Raw genomic sequence first — 19,756 nt, forward strand, 5'->3', positions numbered from 1 at the left:
GACTGAAAAAGAAGAAACTGCCTTTAATCAGTTAAAAAAGGCCCTCCTAGGTGCCCCACCCCTGGGCCTACCAGACATTATGAAGCCCTTCCACCTCTTTGTAGATGGACACAAGAGAATAGCAAAAGGGGTTCTAACTCAAGCCTTAGGCCCCTGGAACCACCCGGTGGCTTACCTGTCCAAGAAGCTAGACCCAGTGGCTGCCGGCTGGCTGCCATGCCTAAGAATTATTGTGGCGACAGCACTCCTAGTCAAGGACACAAACTGACCCTAGGACAGGAGATCTGGATCACGACCCCACATGCCATTGAAGGGGTCCTGAAACAGCCTCCTGATAGATGGATGAGCAACACACCATTACCAGAGCCTCCTACTCAACCCTCCACGGGTGCGGTTCCACCCTAGTGCAGCCCTCAATCCTGCAACCCTGCTGCCCGACCCTGACCTAGGTGCTCCACTACATGACTATGCGGAGATCCTGGAGCAAGTACATGGATTCCGGACGGACCTGACCGACCGGCCCCTCCCCGATGCCGAGGCTACTTGGTTCACTGATGGCAGCAGCTTCATGTGGGACGGACACAGGTATGCGGGTGCAGCGGTGGTCACCGAAACAGACACCGTATGGACAGAGGCTCTACCCTCCGGAACGTCAGCCCAGCGAGCAGAGCTCATCGCCCTCACTAAGGCGCTGAAGCTGGGAGCTGGAAAACGGCTTAACATCTACACAGCCGTTATGCGTTTGCCACGGCTCATATTCATGGGGCAATTTATCAGGAGAGGGGGTTAATGATGGCAGAAGGACGGACTATAAAAAATAAGCAGGAGATACTTGACCTGCTTACGGCCTTATGGCTTCCTGCCAAGCTGGCCATTATCCACTGCCAAGGGCACCAGAAAACGGATAACGTGGTAGCTAGAGGTAATCGAAAGGCTGACCAGGGAGCCAAGGCAGTAGCCCTTACATCAGTTCCCACCATGACCATACAACTACCGGACCCGGGAAACCCAGTTTTACCAGACAAGCCCAAATACTCCCAGGAGGATTTACAGTGGATCAAGAAACTCCCCATGGCCCAGAAAATAAAGGGATGGTGGTATACACCTAACAAGAAGCTCGTGCTGCCAGACCGGCTCGGAGTCTCAGTGTTAGAGCACATGCATTGGTCCACTCACATGGGGGCCAGAAAATTAAAAGACTTAATCTGACATGCCAGAATCAAGATTCACCAACAGGACACCAAAATAGAGCAAGTTGTATCTGCCTGCAAGACCTGCCAACTCACCAATGCGAGAGCCACATCAAATAAAAAAGGAACCAGGCTCAGAGGCACCAGACTGGGAGCCCAATGGGAGGTTGACTTCACTGAAGTTAAACCAGGAAAGTATGGTTATAAATATCTTTTAGTATTTACAGACACCTTCTCTGGCTGGGTGGAGGCATACCCAACCAAGCATGAAACGGCTCAGACGGTGGCTAAGAAGCTACTAGAAGACATCTTACCCAGGTATGGTTTTCCTGCCATGATAGGATCAGACAATGGACCAGCTTTTATCTCACAGGTAACACAGGCAGTAGCCAAGGCTATGGGGGCAAATTGGAAATTACATTGTGCTTATAGGCCCCAGAGCTCAGGACAGGTAGAAAGAATGAATACAACCCTAAAAGAGACCCTTACCAAATTAACCATGGAGACTGGTGGGGACTGGGTGACTCTCCTACCGTATGCCCTTTACCAGGTTAGGAACACTCCTTACACCCTGGGTTTTGCTCCCTATGAGATCATGTTTGGCAGGCCACCCCCTATTATTCCCACCCTTTGAGCTGAACTTCTTGCTGAGTTTAAAGATCAAGAACTTTTTCTTTCCTTGAGAGGGCTCCAGAAGGTGCACGAGGACATTTGGCCGCACCTCTGTGCCATCTATGAGGTCAGCCCAACCCCGACACATCACCAGTACAGGCCAGGAGACTGGGTCTACGTCAAGAGGCACTGCTGAGAGACCCTCGAGCTGTGCTGGAAGGGCCCTACAACATGGTGCTGACAACCCCCACCACTCTCAAAGTAGACGGCATTGCGACCGGGGTCCATCACACCCACGTTCAGCCAGTGGACCCCTCCTCGATCTGGAAGGACTTCATCACACAATGGGCCATCAATCGGGACCAACACAACCCACTCAAGCTACAGCGCATTCAACCCACCTGATATTGGTAACTCTGTTAACTCTGCTTGTCATTGCTCATGCTGCCAGAGTCCCCACACCCCCCAAAACATTACCTAGCAGATCATAGACACCAGCTCAGGGACAGTACTTAATCAGACATCCCAGACCCACCCTAGAGACACATGGTTCCTGGAATTACGAGTAGACTTAGAAAGCCTGTTTCCCCCTCATACCGGCCACCCCAGGGTTGATACCACAGGGTTCAGGCAATAAGACTTTCACTTCTATGTCTGTCCTGGTGGAAAAGACCATGGGGACACTTGCGGGGATGCGGCAGACTACTTCTGCGCCTCTTGGTCATGTGTCACCACTGGACACATCTGGTGGACCCCACCACGCACCGGAGATCTCATCGTGGTAACGCGGCCTGGTGGCCCCCGACCACCGTATGTCTTGGGCCATGGTAATCCTGTGTCAATATCTTTCACAGAACAAGGAAAAAAGGCAACAGGGAGGGAAGCTGGAAAAACCTGGGGGTCAGGCTTTATGACAAGGTCAGACTTGGGACTCGAGATAAAGGAATGTTATTTACCCTCCGAATGCAAGGAACCCCCCCTTGCCCAGCAGTCCCCCACAGGGGTAGGACCCAACCAAGTACTAGTTCCCCGACCTTCCCCCGCCCGGACGGCCACGCCCAGAAACACCCAGCCTCCGGCTATACGGCCCTCCACATCCCCTGTCCCTCCCAGAGGGTCACCCACATCTTCTGCCCCGGGTCACAACTTACTCTCTGATACAGACCCCCTATGGAGCTCGGTTGTCAGAGCATACCAGGTACTAAACACTTCTAGGCCCAACCTGTTGGCTCTGTCTAGATGTGTGGCCCCCATATTACGAAGGTATTGCCATTAAAGGCAATTATACAACAGCCTCCAACTCTAAGTCCTGCAGATGGCAGCAGACTACTGCAAGACTAACCCTCCAGGCAATAACAGGACTGGGCACTTGCATAGGCCACATGCCCCCCGGGCAGTCACATCTCTGTAGTGAAACCCTAACAGTCCCCAGGGAGACAGTGTATCTACTTCCCCCCAAAAAATGCATGGTGGACCTGTTCCAGAGGCCTCGCTCCCTGCGTCCACTCCCAAGTCCTTAACTCCTGAAGGAAGGCTTCTGAATACTCGTGCAGTTGATCCTCAAGCTAGTGTACCATTTGGGGGAGGGGGGGAATACTTAACAGGTTAGGCTCTGTTAAAGAAGTAAAAGAGAGTAAAAGAGAGCCTATTAGAACCCTAACTCTGGCTGCGCTCTTGGGACTGGGATTAGCGGGGGCAGGGACTGGAATATCCTCACTGGTCATCCAGGACAAAAACTCCAGAACCCTAAGGGCAGCCATTGACTTAGACATAGAAAGAATTGAGAAATCAATTTCTCATTTACAGGAATCCCTTAATTCCTTATCAGAAGTAGTACTCCAAAATAGAAGGGGATTAGACTTATTATTCATGCAACAAGGAGGACTATGTGCAGCCCTAGGGGAAGAATGTTGCTTCTATGTTGATCACTCGGGGGTCGTAAAAGAATCTATGGCCCTCATAAGAGAAGGGCTGCAAAAACAAAAGTTAGAGAACAATCTCAGTCCTGGTACGAGTTTTTGTTCAACTGGTCTCCCAGGTTAACTGCCCTCATCTCGGCCCTTGCCGGACCCTTCCCCATCCTGCTCCTACTAGTAACCCTCGGACCCTGTATCATCAACAGGCTGGTCCAGTTTGTCAGGGACCTCGTGGGGGCCATCCAACTAATGGTCCTCCATGCTCAGTACAAGCCCCTAGTAACAGAAGACAAAATAGAAATGCAGCCCGTCCCATGATTGGGTCCGTAAGCTACATGACAAGGGGTGAATGAAAGAGCAGACCTAGGCCGGTGGACTCCATTTTGTTCTGTGTCCTCCATCTTGAGTGACTATGTCCCCGACATGGCCCCCTTTTCCAGGAAAACCGCAGAAAGAAATTCCCTCTCACCTGCTAAAACCCCCTCCCCTTGAGTAACTTCCCGCTTACCCGTTCAAACTTCCCATTCAAACCACACCCGGCAACCTGCGCAACAGGACTCTGATCCTTCCTCAGCCAATTGGCTAAGGCCACGACCATCACCCCACCAACTGCCCCTAGACCCCTATAAAACCTTTGTGCTTTTGAAACTCGCTCTCTCTCTCTCTGGCATCTCACCGCTGCATTGGTGCAGGTAGGAGATTGAACTTGAGCTAGCTCGAATAAAGGCTCCTTGCTTTTGCATTGGACTCGGCTCCCTGGTGGTCTTTGGGGATCGTGAATTCTGGGCACGTGAGTTTGGGATCACAAATTCACCTTTAGAATAATACTGACTCGCCAACATTTCTCAAGACAAACCTCTCTTGCAAATAAAGGTCAGAGAGAAACTTCTCTTAGCGTTGATTGATACAGGGGCTGATGTAACTGTTATGGACTTCTCACTAGGCTACTGCCCCTACAGCCACCCTAGTTGGAGTTGGAGGCACCCAGGCTTCCTGACAGTCTCACCTTATGCAAATGTTTAGGGCCTGATGATCAAATAGCCTACATACAGCCCTATGTGATGAATATCCCTATCAATTTACAGGGAAGAGGCTTGTTGAGTGAATGGAATATTGAGCTTAAAACAAGTTTTTTCCTAGCCACTGCTCAAATTTAGCCCCTTCCATTAAAATGGGAAACTAACCCGTATGGGTTGAGCAGTGGCCAATAAAAGGGGACCGATTGATTCATATCCAACAATTAGTAGATGAACAGTTAAATAATGGGCATATAGAGCCTAGGAGTAGCCCTTGGAATACTCCTTTCTTTTGTGTTCCTAAAAAAAATGGCAAATGGCGACTTCTTCATGATCTCAGAGCTATTAATGCAATAATTGAGCCTTTTGGCCCCTTGTAGCTAGGAAACCCCTTTCCCTCAACATTGTCTCAAAATTGGCTGATTCTTATTATTGATTTCAAACATTGCTTTTTCACAATCCCCTCAGCTAAACAAGATATAAATTTGCCTTTACCATTCCTGTTCTTAATCACTGCAGGCCAACACCCTGTTACCATTGGAAAGTCCTTCCCCAAGGGATGCTTAATTAATAGCCCAACTATGTGCCAGTTTTATGTCAATGAAGCATTAGAGCCAATTAAACGTGGTTTCCTTCTTTGATTATCAGTATACAAAGGATATTCTTTTTTGTGCCCAGCATCAACAACCTTTAGATGAGCTCTTTGCCATTCTCCCCAACCTACAACACCAACAGGGTTGAAAAATAGCCCCTGAAAAAGTACAAAGGTCGGCTCCTTTTTCTTACTTGGGGCTGCAAATGTTTAATACTCAAATTCGTCCCCTCATTCAGATCATTCCTAATGATTCGTACTCTTAATGATGTACAAAAATTTGGGGGCACCATTACTTGAGTTCGTCCTCCTGGGCATTACTAATGTCCATCTGACCTAACACTGCTTTCTGGTGATCCTAACTTAACATCACCACGCCAGCTCACCCCAGCAGCAAAGAAGGAGCTGGATGATATTCAGTCCATTCTCACCTCTCGTAGTTATGATAGGCAAGATCCCAACCTTCCTCTGCAGCTATGATAGTCTTAATACGAAGGATTTTTCTACCACACTAATTGGGCAAGCCACTATTAAAGTTCTAAAAATAGAATGGCTCTTCACCCCCATTAGTCTTAGACATACTCTCACCCCCCTCGTATTCAACATAGCACAATTAATCCAAAAGGGACATCGGAGATTCTGGGAATTGTTAGGTCAGGACCCTGCAAACATCACTTGCTACCTCGCAGCACTTTCTTCGACAAGGCCATCTCTTATTTGCTAGAGCTGCACCTGGCTCTCGCCTACTATGTGGGCAATATATTTTATGGGCTCCCCTCTGACCCTTGTTTTAAGATTCACCAGGAGAGTAACATTGTTCCCGAGGGAGTCGTGCTAAAACAACCTATTAAGAATGCCCTCATGGTGTTACAGATGTCTCAAAGAAAACTCACAAGGCTTCTTGCCTTTGGAGAATTGGGGAAAACTGGGAACATATTTCTTATACTGGACCCAGCTTTCCCCAGCATTTAGAATTACGAGCCATGTTATTAGCAATAGAAACTTTCTCCCAGCCTTTAAACATTGTTTCTGACTCTCAATATACAGTGCATTTAATGGAAAATTTTCCTTTTCATATTCTTCACCTCCCCTCAGACCCTGCCTTTGCTATACTTCTCCAAAGTATTCAATTAGCCCTAATATCCCACACCTCCCCGCTTTTTTTCATTCGCATTCATTCCCATATCTCTTCCTGAGCCCATTGTTGAAGGCAATGCCTAAGTTGACAACATTGTTTCTCAAGAATCTTATCCTCTTTATGAGAGCCTCCCATAAGCTTTACCATCAAAACTGGCTAGCTCTAAGCAAACAATTGAACCTTACTGTGAATGAGGCCAAACAAATCATTCACTCCTGCTCAGACTGTCAATTCCTTCCCAGCAGGAACAAGCTGCAAGCCTAATGAGATTTGGCAGACTGATGTTACAGTTTACCCTGCATTTGGTAAACCTAAGTATATCCATGCATTTATAGATACTTACTTGGGTTTTATTTTTGTCTCAGCTCATACAAAAGAAAACGCCAAAGCGGTATTCAATATCTGCATGCTATTGCAGCCTGGGGCTTCTGCCGCACAATTAAGACAGATAATGGCCCAGCCTACGTCTCCTCCTGATTTCATGACTTCTGTGCCTTATAGAATATCCAACATATTACGGGCATTCCTTCTAACCCACAAGACCAAGCTATTTACAGAACAAGCACATAGCTCACTAAAAAACATGTTAAAAAAAAAAAGAAACAAAAAAGGGCAACATACCCGTGGCTGTCTACATTACAATCTCAATTTCTTGACCACGTTATGATTAGTCTTGATTTTTTATAAAATTTTTTTAATGTTTATTTATTTTTAAGACAGAGAGAGACAGAGCATGAACGTGGGAGTGTTAGAGAAAGGGAGACACAGAATCCGAAGCAGGCTCCGGGCTCTGAGCTGTCAGCACAGAGCCCAACGCGGGGCTTGAACTCAGACTGCGAGATCATGACCCAAACAGAAGTCGGATGCTCAACCGACTGAGCCACCCAGGCGCCCCTACTCTTGATTTTTTAAATCTTGACCCTCAAGGACTTACTGCAGCTGAACAGCATTCGTCAAAAACAGATAAGCCCTTTCACCCTCTGGTGCTGTACAAAACCCCCAAAGGGGGGCCCATATGGTCCCGGCCCACTAAATTTCTCACCTGGGGTAGAGAATATGCTTGTGTTCTTTCAGATTCTGAACTTTTTCAAGATGGAAGAAGCCTCTTCATGGACTCCTCATCCAGAAGCCACTCTACAAACGCCAAGTCCTTGCCCCTGATATAACATGAGGAAGCCTTAAACGCCTGTCTAACCAGGCCGGCATCCTCTTACGACACAATGATATTGCATATACTTCTAATTCACAGCTGATGGCCATGATTTCTGTCATTAACCAAAATTCGATTTGTGTAACCCTGACTCTACTCCTTGCCCTCATTTGTTCAGGCCAAGCTCAATATTCATATTAGGCTCATCTCCTTAACTTGCCTATATTTGATAACTTAACACTCCTAGACCGGGATATTTCTATTAGCAATAATGACACTGAGTTCATGGGAGGAGCCAATCTTAATCTGCCCTTCCAGATGAAACAAGGGCATTGGCTTTATATGCCAAGACCTCAATGGTGGCTTACTTCAGCACCTCCTATGTGTGTTACTAAACTTAGCAACTTATCTGCTTGTCTTAAAAAATCAACTGGCTTTTGCATGTACAGCCCAAAACCTCTACAAGGCCAGACAGTTTTACCTTTTTCTCAGCCACAAGTGCTGATATACCTCAAACAAAACAAAACAAAAACAAAAACAAAAAACCCAGCATCTCTCACACTCCTGTTATAGCTTGCTCTAGTCTCAAATATTCAAACCACCCCTGGAATAATATTCCTTGGACAACTTGTTATGGAGAGTCGGAGCATAATCTTTACTGGAAAAATTGGACCATTGACAGGGGTCCTAGAGGATATCTTGAAACAAAATAGACTAATGAGACCATATCTTAGCAGGGAGAATATTTTTTGAAAAGAAGGAAGCTTGACTGGCCCTATAATTTCTGCACATAAAGTGAAATGAAAAGGACCTTAGCTTGTTAATCTTTGGAAGCTAGGTCTTCCCTTCTTCACTCGTACTATTAGCCATGGAAAAATTTATGTAAATCAGCATACTAACCTAACTTGGGCCTCCCTGCACAACGGTCAATTTGCATGGACCACTATTTGTGTCCCTTCTCCCTACGTTCTCTTTGCTACCTCTACCTCCCAGATCCGACAACTAGGAAATAATAATGACAGCTCTACTTCTCAGGGCTGGATTGTATCCTGCATAAGAATGATAACATCACCCAATTAAATATCTCCTCCTTATTAGTACTTAGCACGTCTCAGCCTGGGTTCCTGTTAATAGCTCTGAGCCCTATATGCATCTGTCAGGACTAAGTGTGCTTTCCAGGTTCAACACTGGGACTCTACTGCAAGGCAAAAAAGATTTGTTGGCCTGTTAATCATGGGTATCCTAGCAGCAGTAGGCGTTATGCCTCTGCCACTGTAGCTGGAATCAGCCTGCATCACACTGTCCAGACAGCCCATGTCCTTAATAAATTTACGGTCAATACTACCAAACAATTTGTAAGCCAAACTTCTATTGACAGACAAGTTTTGGCCCGCCTTGAAACTCTTGGGGCTGCAGTGGAATTTATTGGAAAAAGACAGGAGGCCTTGTTCCTCTGCTCTAAACTGCCCTGTGACCCTAACTACCAGCATATCTGCATGACTGCATTCCTTATAATCACTCCCAAGCTTGGGATGCTGTCCAGATGCCCCTTCGCAGTGTCTTTTCTTCCTACCTCTCTGACACCAAAGAAAATTTAGATATGACATTGTGCCAACAGCTACAATATGCAGAAGATCAGCTTAAAAACGAATGGGCTGATTCCTGGGCAATGTGGCCTGATTTAAATCCTTTCTCACTTAAGGCTAGCACCCATCTCAAATTCTGGACAACTCCGGAAAGCGGAATGCTTTTACTATGCCTCTTTTTATGTCTTTGCAGAATCACTTTGCAGGCCATCCAAAAGCAAAAGAAGGACCAGGAGTTTGTCATGACGGTCCTCAAACACAAAACTAGAAGAACCAAGAAAAACAAAAAAGGGGAAGCTGTGGGGAATAAGCTTAGCACTTTCCTGGGCTTGTACCAAAGGGTTAACAAGGCAAAAAGAATTACAAAGCCATAGGATGTTCACACCCAAGTTTGGGTAAACAAGATTAGGCAAATAAGGAAAGACTGGGGGTGGGGGGGGGGGGCAAAGGCCCCCGATATAAAGGTATAGGAGGTAACCAAGATTAGGTATTCAGGGCAAAAGTGCCCCCCAATCTAGTACTATAGCAGAAAGCTGCTTTCACAGGAAGGAAGGACCAAATTAAGTAAACACGTAAATAGGGCTGTAGACCAATGAGCAGGGGGTGAAGGTGCCCAGAGCAGAGCTGATTAACAAAAGAAAAGGTGCTTTGTTAACCTTGAGGTTACTTGCTCCGTCTTATCCCTTAGGCTAGCTATGATAAACAGAGGTCCTGCCTCATGTTTGCTATAAATGCAACCAGGATTTTGTTTTGTATTAACCCAAACCCCTAGCCCCACATATCTTCAAGACCCCCTTTCCCTCAGGTCCATGAGTTAATGTTCATGTCTTTGTGCACATCCATTACCATGTGTGTAAGCCTTCTGATCCTAATAAAAACGGAGCAAGGACCCTTATTCGGGGCTCTTGTCTTTTCCAAGACGTTAGCCACCTCTTGCTTTTAATGCTGCATCCGTTTTTTTAATTTTTTTTTTTTACATTTATTATTTTGAGAGAGACAGAGCACTAGTCAGCGAGGGATAGAGAGAGAGGGAGACACAGAATCCAAAGCAGGCTCCAGGCTCTGAGCTGTCACCACAGAGCCCAGTGAGGGGATTGAACTCACAAACCATGAGATCATGACCTGAGCCAAAGTCAGACGTTCAACTGAGCCACCCAGGCTCCCTTGCATTTGCTGTCTTGCTGGTCAAGAGAGAACTTTAGACTTAGAGTCTACAACATAATGTGACTGGCAACCTGATAAAATTTGTGTCACTCCCTTACAGTATGTCTCTACACCCCTGGGATTTAGTTAAAAAAAAAGAAATAAAGAAAACAAAAACATCTACAAGGAGCTTTTTCCACCAATTTACAATCTGAGATTAATACTCTGTCTTCCCAGCTGCATCAACTGTTAGATATCCAAAAGGAAACAGAGATACAAGTTGAACACGAGTTACCTGACAATATGAAATGGTTGAATCCAACCAACTGGTTCCATGGCCTCAATTTACATATTTGGATTACTGGAGCTCTTTGCTGGTCAATCTTTTTTGCATTTCTTGTAGCCCTGTGCATGATCTGCACCATAGTGGCCTCAAGACATCATGAACGACAACTGACTGCCCTCCTCAACTCCCACGAACAAAAAGATTCTTCACACAAAAGAGGAGATATGTGGGAAATCAAATAGCTATGTCCTGGGTTAGGAGATTATAGGGAATGCATTGCACAGGAGAACACTGCTTTCTGGCCTTGCTGATAACAGCTGGTCAATAGCTAGTTAATGCATATCTAGGGGTTGGGTCCTGCCTGTGCTTTTGAATTCCTTAGAGCATGTTAGCTATGGAATATCTTGTCTTGTTCTCCATCCTGCTTTCTGCATCTGCTCTTTTGTAGTTGTGGGAACACCTTGTTTTTCTGCATGCTTTATATATGTTCTTACAGCCTACCACCATACTGGGTGATGTTTCCCTATAATGTAAGAATATAATATATAATGCCTAATAAGTACAGGAGCTTGAGAGTAGCTATGGGAGACTTCCCTTAGCCTCCCTCTCGCCTCTTGACTTGTATGGAATCTTGAGTAACCCTTTCTGCCGCCCTTGGCTTTGCTGGACAAAGCCGAAAGCCAAACCTACAGCTCTTCTCTCTCTCTCTCTCTCTCTCTCTCTCTCTCTCTGCCTCAAAATAAATAAACTTTTTAAAAAGTGTTTCTTGATTTGTCTCTTTTTTCCCCCTTTGCTTGTTTGCTTTGTTTCTTAAATTCCACACAGGGTGAAATCATATCGTATTTGTCTTTCTCTGACAGACCTATTTCGCTTAGCATTATACTCTCTAGCTCCATCCATGGGGTTGTAAATGGCAAGACTTTTTTTTATGGCTGAATAATATACCATTGTATGTGTGTGTGTATATATATATATATATATATACACACACATGTACACACACACACAGTATCTTCCTTATGCATTCATCTATCGATGGACACCTGGGCTGCTGCCATAATTTGGCTATTGTAAATAATGCTATCAACATAGGGGAGCATGTATCCTTTTGAATTAGTATTTTTGTAATGTTTGGGTAAATACCGAGTAGTGTGATTACAGGATTGTAGGGTAGCTCTATTTTTAACTTTCTGAGGAACCTTTATACTCTTTTCCAAGGTGGCTGTACCAGTTTGCATTCCCACCAACAGTGCAAGAGGGTTCCTTTTTTTCTGCATCCTTGCCCACACTTGTTCTAAGATACAGTATTTTTCCACCATGACCCCAAAGCACATATCAGTTGGCAGTAAATACATGTCTCATAGCCGATGAGAAAAAAATATTATACATAATTTTCTATGTACTTCTATATAAGTAAGTGCTGGAGGACAGATAGTATATTACAATGGTAAGTAATCCAAAGCAAGCTTATCTGATGAATAATCTAAATAAATGAGAGTCCAGAATTGCAAAACAAATATAGCATTGAGAAAATGAAGAATTTAATAAAACAATGTTTACCAAATGAAATTTTATAAATATCTGTTATAATCTATATCCATAAATTATAGGTATTTTACAATATTAACAAGTGGCACATGTCAGTTATATGGCATGAAACATGATGAAAGACCATCATCTGTAAATCATAATAAAGTATTCTAGGGGTACCTGGATGGCTCAGTCAGTTAAGCATCCAACTTCAGCTCAGGTCATGATTTCATGGTTTGTCAGTTTGAGCCCCAGATGAGGCTCTCTGCTGTCAGCACAGAGCCCACTTCAGATCTCTGTCCCCCTCTCTCTCTGCCCCCACCACCCAGCTCACACAGCACACTCTCTCTCCAAAATAAACATTTAAAAAAATATTCTAGTAACCCTTGATAAAATCAGTAGTAAATAATAAGTAGCCATATTCTACAAAATTATACTCTGTGGAGTTCTAAACATTTCCCCTTAAAAAATGAAGATCTCTATTTTACAAAGACCACACAATATGAAAACTGGAAAATATGTTGAGGTCATGGACTTCTGAAATAACAGGTCAGGAAAATACATTATAAGGGAACTGGAGAAAGAAGTCCGAAGTCACAATTGTTATTTCATGCCTGCATTTATATAATAACTAATGGATAGAGCAATTCCCTATCTATGCAGTGCCCTTTAGTTTTCCAGTTCATTAGCCCCAAGTATATTTAATTCAGATTTATGCTCTGAAAAGTTATTAACTAAGGTCACAGACAAAAGGTTGACAATGAATTGCAAAATGAAAATATACAGATATAATGCAAAAGGATATCACAGGATAAACATGAAAGTTGAAATCTCTTATTAAACAAAAGTAATGTCAGTCTACTATAGAACATGCAAAATTCACTGCATCAAACAGCACTAATTTGTTTTTAAAAACTTGAGCTAGATTAGCAGCATTTTTCAAATAATGGCAGTAACTCACAAGGTTGATATGTACAAAGATGCCTGCTCGTCTCTATAAAACCTAGTTCTAGAAGTCCTAGCCATAACACATACCACACACACACACACCCAAAAAGAAGAGAGATGAAAGGTACTCAAATAGAAAAAGGAGAAGCATAATTATCTCTGTCCACAGCAAGCATGATCTTATATGTAGAAAATCCTGTAGATTACAGACAAACACACACACAACACACACAACACAAAACCAAAACTTAAAATTGCCAAGAACTGATGAATGAATCCAGAAAAGTTGCAAGATATAAAACCAACATGCAAAAGTCAATTGTGTTGCTATACGTTATCCATGAACAATCCAAAAGTCCATTGAGAAAACAATCCCATTTACAATAGCATCAAAAAGGATAAAATAAGCTTAATTTTAGCCTAGGAAGGGTATATTTGTATACTCTTAACTAAATACACTGCAGAAAAAGTGAGAGAAGACACAAATAAATGCAAAGATACTCCAAGTTCATGCATTGGAAGACTTAATATTGTCAAGATGTCAATACTATCCAAAGCAATCAACAGATTCAGTGCAATCCCTAGTAAAATCTTTTCATGAAATACATAATCCCACCCTAAGATTCATAGGGCATCTCAAGGAACCCTGCATAGCAAAAACAAACTTAAAAAGAACCACGTTGAAGGTCTCACACTTCCTCATTTCAAAATTAATTAAACCTAATCAAAACAGTGTGGTACTGGCATAAAGACACAGAGACAAGTGAAATAGGATACAGACATCAGAAACACAGTTTTGTGTATATAGTAAATGATGTTCCACAAGAGAATCAAGACCACTCAATGGAGGAAAGGCAGTCTGTTCAACAAAAGATGTTGAAGAAAACTGGATCTCCACGTGCAAAAGAAAAAAAATGTAGTTAGTCCGTTATTTTGTACCATATACAAAAATTAGCTCAAAGTGGATCAGAGACCTAAACTATCCAGACATAAAACTAAAATTTCTAGAGGGAGGGGTCTGGGATTTCCCTTGTCCCTCAAGCACAGCTGTGCTGAGGTCAGAACACTTAGCACACCCAGGAAATGAGTCTGCAGAGTGACAGAAAAATCTCCATAGGTGGGCAGAGACAGCTTGGCAGGGCAGAGGTGTGTGTCTTTGAGTTGCAATAGATAAGTAGTGGACAGCATAGGCACAAGAGGGGAAGGGACTCCTTCTGTGGAAAGGCAAAAGGAAGAGAAAGAGATTCTGTGTAAGTGTGGCATTGTACTTGGACAAGAGAAAAACCTTTCCGGAACACAGACAGGAACAAAAAATACGGAGAGAGCCAGTTTCTACTTTGCAAACAGCCTTAGGAGCTAAAGATCGGAGTTTCAGGGGTGCACGACTTTCTCCGGACCTGAGCGGTTGCTGTGTGCATGGGCCTAGTGGGGAGGGGAGCCAGCCCCAGGGAAGGGGTCTCAGGCGCACACTGGGAGACAACAGTCCCTTCCCTCCAGTACCGTAGGAAGACGGTTTATTGTCCCCTTGAATATAATGCAAAATATTGTTCCTTTTCATATTACTGACAAAAGGAATAACATAAACATCACAAAGAAAATACTTTGTGGATATCAGGACTACTGTTACGCGGTATCTCGTGACAAAAATGCAGAGTCATTCTATGTGCCATTGCTATTATCCCATGATGGTTTCTGTTTGGGGCTCATGATCTGGGCCAGTGGCTCCATGGTTTTCATCCTGCACAGCCACAAGCAGCGCGTCCAATACATTCATAGGAACAATCTCTCCCCCAGGTCCTCCCCTGAGAGCAGAGCCACCCGAAGCATCCTTGTGCTGGCGTGCTTCTTCCTTTCTTTATGGATGCTGTCCTCTATCTTCCACGTTTGTTTGTCAGTTTTTAACAACTCCAGTCTGTGGCTGAGGAACACTTCTACACTACTCACTACGTGTTTTCCTACTCTCAGCCCCTACATCCTCATGAGACATGACCCCAGAGTGTCCACCCTCTACTCTGCCTGGATAAGGAAACAAAACCCCCTAAACTTATCATAAATATGTAAGTTATATGCCTATTCACAGTGGTTATTTATTAACCCCTTTCAATATGCAAGCACATTTATGAAATATTCATATTACGAGAGAGGGGTAAACGAGACAAACTGAGCTTCTCCTAAATAAACAACATCCAGAGCAATTATAAATGAAATGTGGTATAGTTATCAACATACAGTAGCGCCTCCTTATCCAAAGTCTCACTCTGCAGTTTGAGTTCCATGTGGTCAACGGCAGCCCACGAGCAGTCAATCCTCCTTCTGATTTATGGTCAGAAGCTCCATAGCAGCCTAGCGCTAAATCACAAGCCTACCTCATTCCCCTCACTTCATCTCATCACGTAGGCATTTTAGTGTCTCACATCATCATAAGAAGTGTGAGGACAGCACAGTATTTTGAGAGAGGGGGAGAGAGAGGGAGAGGGAAAGACCATATTGACTGTAGTATTACAGTATATCATTATAATTTTTATTACTTATTGTTGTTAATCTCTTACCATGCCTAACTCCTAAGTTAAACTATACCATAGATATGTGTGGAAAAAACATCGTATGTATAGGGTTCAGTACAATCTGCAGTTTCAAGCATCCACTGGGTCTGGAACATGTCCCGAGTGGATAAGGGAAGACTGTGATATATTTCTTTGTATAGATTGCCAGATAACTATTTTTTCCATCAAATAATATTGGATAATTGCACATTCAGGAACATGGAAATAATTCTTACTCCAATAGCTGCAAACAGCTTTTTCTTTAAATTCTTAAAAAAAAATTTTTTTAAGCATTTATTCATTTTGGAGAGTGAGAGAGACAGAGTGTGAGCAGGGGAGGGGCAGAGAGGGTAACACAGAATCCGAAGTAGGCTCCAGACTCCGAGCTGTCAGCACAGAGCCCGACGCGGGGCTTGAACTCACGGACTGCGAGATCATGACCTGAGCTGAGCTGAAGTTGGATGCTCAACCGACTGAGCCACCCAGGCGCCCCTTTAAATTCTTTTTTATCTGATATTTATTTTACCATGCTGATTGATTAATTGGTTAAAGTTGTATGCAATGTATTTTTCTTTTTTCTGCTATAATCCTTATGTTTTAGCTCTATCTCTTAAAATATGTACAAGTGTATATAGAACAACGTTTGATTTTTCCAAGAGCAATTCACCTTTTTACATTTGATATAATGATGCATATTTTTAGGATTTGCCTTACATATATGTTGTGGGCTCCCAATGACATGTTTTACTTTCTTATTCTAGCTTTACTTTTCTTGTGCTTTTTTTTTTTGTTTTAATATTTATGAGAGAGAGAGAGAGAGTTGGAGAGGGGCAGAGAGAGAGAGAGAGAGAGAGAGAGAGAGAGAATCCCAAGCAGGTTCACTGCTGTCAGCACAGAGCCCAATGTGGGGCTCAATTTCATGAACCATGAGATCCTGACCCAAGCCAAAATCAAATGCCAGACATTAACTGACTGAGCCACCCAGACACCCCTCTTGTGTTAATTTTTAAGTTATTGTACAACTTATCTTTTTTCTTTAGAGGTTATAATATTCCCTATCTCTTTGTCTTTAACCCAGACATTACAACAGAGTTTTAGGTTTATTTATTTGAAGTTTATTTATTTATTTTGAGAGAGAGAGATGGGGGAGAGGCAGAAAGAGAGGGAAAAAGAGGGAATCCCAAGCAGGCTCTGCACCATCAGCACAGAGCCCAACGTGGGGTTCAAACCCATGAACCGGAAGATCATGACCTGAGCCAAAACAAAGAGTCAGACATTTAACCGACTGAGCCACCCAGGCGCCCCCACAGCATTCTTTTAAAAACTAACCACGGTGTAGTGGCCAAAATGAACAAATCAGGAGACTATAGATGCTGGAGAGGATGTGGAGAAACGGGAACCCTCTTGCACTGTTGGTGGGAATGCAAATTGGTGCAGCCGCTCTGGAAAGCAGTGTGGAGGTTCCTCAGAAAATTAAAAATAGACCTACCCTATGACCCAGCAACAGCACTGCTAGGAATTTATCCAAGGGATACAGGAGTACTGATGCATAGGGGCACTTGTACCCCAATGTTCATAGCAGCACTCTCAACAATAGCCAAATTATGGAAAGAGCCTAAATGTCCATCAACTGATGAATGGATAAAGAAATTGTGGTATATATACACAATGGAGTACTATGTGGCAATGAGAAAAAATGAAATATGGCCCTTTGTAGCAACGTGGATGGAACTGGAGAGTGTGATGCTAAGTGAAATAAGCCATACAGAGAAAGACAGATACCATATGGTTTCACTCTTATGTGGATCCTGAGAAACTTAACAGGAACCCATGGGGGAGGGGAAGGAAAAAAAAAAAAAAAGAGGTTAGAGTGGGAGAGAGCCAAAGCATAAGAGACTGTTAAAAACTGAGAACAAACTGAGGGTTGATGGGGGGTGGGAGGGAGGGGAGGGTGGGTGATGGGTATTGAGGAGGGCACCTTTTGGGATGAGCACTGGGTGTTGTATGGAAACCAATTTGTCAATAAATTTCATTAAAAAAACAAAACAAACAAAAAAAAAACTAACCACGGTGTAAAGTTATTTAATATCCTTAAACTCTACCTGGAAAACACAAAGACATTTCAAAACTAACATGTTTGCATCTTCCCAGCTTTTGGACATTTCTTTGCAATGATAAGCCTTGTATCTCCCACCCAGAGATTCAGGCCTTCTGCCAGCATCCATGAAACTGACAGGTAACTTGTTGGTTTGCAAATAGGATAAAATGGAAAGCTCTCCATGCTTCTTGACAGTTTTGGTAAGGGCAATGATAGAGGAGGGAGAGAGATTTTCTGGAAGAGAAAATGACAAGGCCCTTCGTGGGGCTGGTTAGGGGACGGGAGAAAGTCTCCTGAAACTGGTAGCTAGCCCTCTTCACTGATGTGGGTAAAGTTGCAGAAGAGCCTCCACATCCTCTATGGTGAGGAGGCTGGCGGGTGAGCGGCAGGACTGAACCAAGCAGCCTGTAGGAGCTTTGTTTATTTACCACCTGGCAGGAGGGAAGGCAAAGCCCCCAAACTTGAGGTAAAACTTGGAGTGAATCAAAATACAGTAAAAACTTGGTTTGCGAGCACAATTCTTTCTGGAAACATGCTTATAATCCAAAGCAGTCGGATATCAAAGTAAATTTCTCCATAAGAAACAATGGAAATATAGATGATTGGCTCCACAACCCCAAAATATTCATATAAAAATGAATACTGTCATAGAATACAAAATAATAAAGAAAATACAAAATATAAAGAAAAATAAACAAATTAACCTGCCCTTACCTTTGAAAACCTTTGTGACTGGTACAAAGGAGACAAGAAAGAGAAGGGTTACTGTGTAGGATGATTTTCACTATCACTAACAGGATCAATGCTATCTATTGGCTCAATGGAATCTTTTTCTGCATGGGGGCCATTGTATACACTTGCATGGATGTTCACTAAGTACAGTATTAATAAACTCTTGTCATATGTGGGGAATACACTTAAGAATTCCCTGAGCTTGCACCAGTGGGTTAACAAGGCTTAGGGAAGAAAGCCGCATCCACAAGATCAAAGTGCCGGAGCACATGTAGAGGTGGAAAGCCACCGCAGCAGGATGAAAACACCCAGGACTAATCATTAAGTAAAACAAACCATAGAGCAGAAAGCCACTACAGGGCGAAAACACCCAGAGCTAATTAGCAAGAAAAAAATGCCTTGTTAACCCTGAGGTAGCATGCTCTATTTGTCTTAGCCCCTAAAAAAGTTAAGAGACATAGACACAGTGCCTGGTGTCTGCGGTAAAGGGCTGTCTGCTTGGCGCTGAGATTTTGATTTGTTTTGACCCTAACACCACATACCTTCAAAACCCCTTTCCTCTCACACACACAACTTAATGATCACTGTTTCATTGTCTCTTTCTGCACGTCCATCATGTATGTAAACCTTCTGATCCTAATAAATATGGAGCAAAGACACTCAGGGATCCGGTCTCCTCCCAGACATTAGCCTCTCTCATATTCAATTCTGCACCTGCTTTCTGGCTGGACAAGAGGGGACTCCAGACTCAGCCTGCAACAGTCATAAGTCGACTGGACATTTGGGCTCTTTCCATAATTTGGCTATTATTGATAGAGCTGCTATAAACATTGGGTTGCACGTGCCCCTTAGAATCTGTAGTTTTAGATCCTTTGGATAAGTACCTAGTAGTGCAATTTCTGGACTGATTTCTTTTATAACCCAGAACCTCTGGCAAAAGGAGTGTTCCTCCACCTGAGGGCCCCCCTCGGGGCTTTGACTTTATGGGCTCCCTCTCAATACTACTAGCTACACTGCCTTCGGAAGTCAATTATTATCTTGCTACTTAGCTTTTACCAAAACTGATGCTGAACTAGAGAGGCTTTTTGGCTCCCCAACCTGAAATTCCCACTTTAAAGTAGGTCAACTTGAACTACATCACTAACAAGTTTGAAGGGCGCCCAAATCCTTGACAAATAGAAGCGTAATATTCAAGAACAAAACCAGACTGCCCCAGGAACGTCTCAATAATATCGGAAACGACTGAGAGAGAGCTCTCTTTGGTGTAAATGATATG

The 19,756-nt window shown here is 43.5% G+C and overlaps 1 protein-coding gene across 1 annotated transcript; it reads left to right on the forward strand.

The window, feature by feature from the left end:
* Positions 1-2,525: 2,525 nt before the first annotated feature.
* On the forward strand, positions 2,526-15,160 carry LOC115502181 (vomeronasal type-1 receptor 4-like). The gene is made up of 2 exons (XM_030297367.1): positions 2,526-2,612; positions 14,534-15,160. Exons 1-2 carry the CDS (start codon positions 2,526-2,528, stop codon positions 15,158-15,160), a joined length of 714 nt encoding a protein of 237 aa, XP_030153227.1.
* The last annotated feature ends 4,596 nt before the right edge of the window (positions 15,161-19,756 follow it).

This window comes from Lynx canadensis, chromosome E2, assembly GCF_007474595.2.
Source record: "Lynx canadensis isolate LIC74 chromosome E2, mLynCan4.pri.v2, whole genome shotgun sequence".
Lineage (NCBI taxonomy): Eukaryota > Metazoa > Chordata > Mammalia > Carnivora > Felidae > Lynx > Lynx canadensis.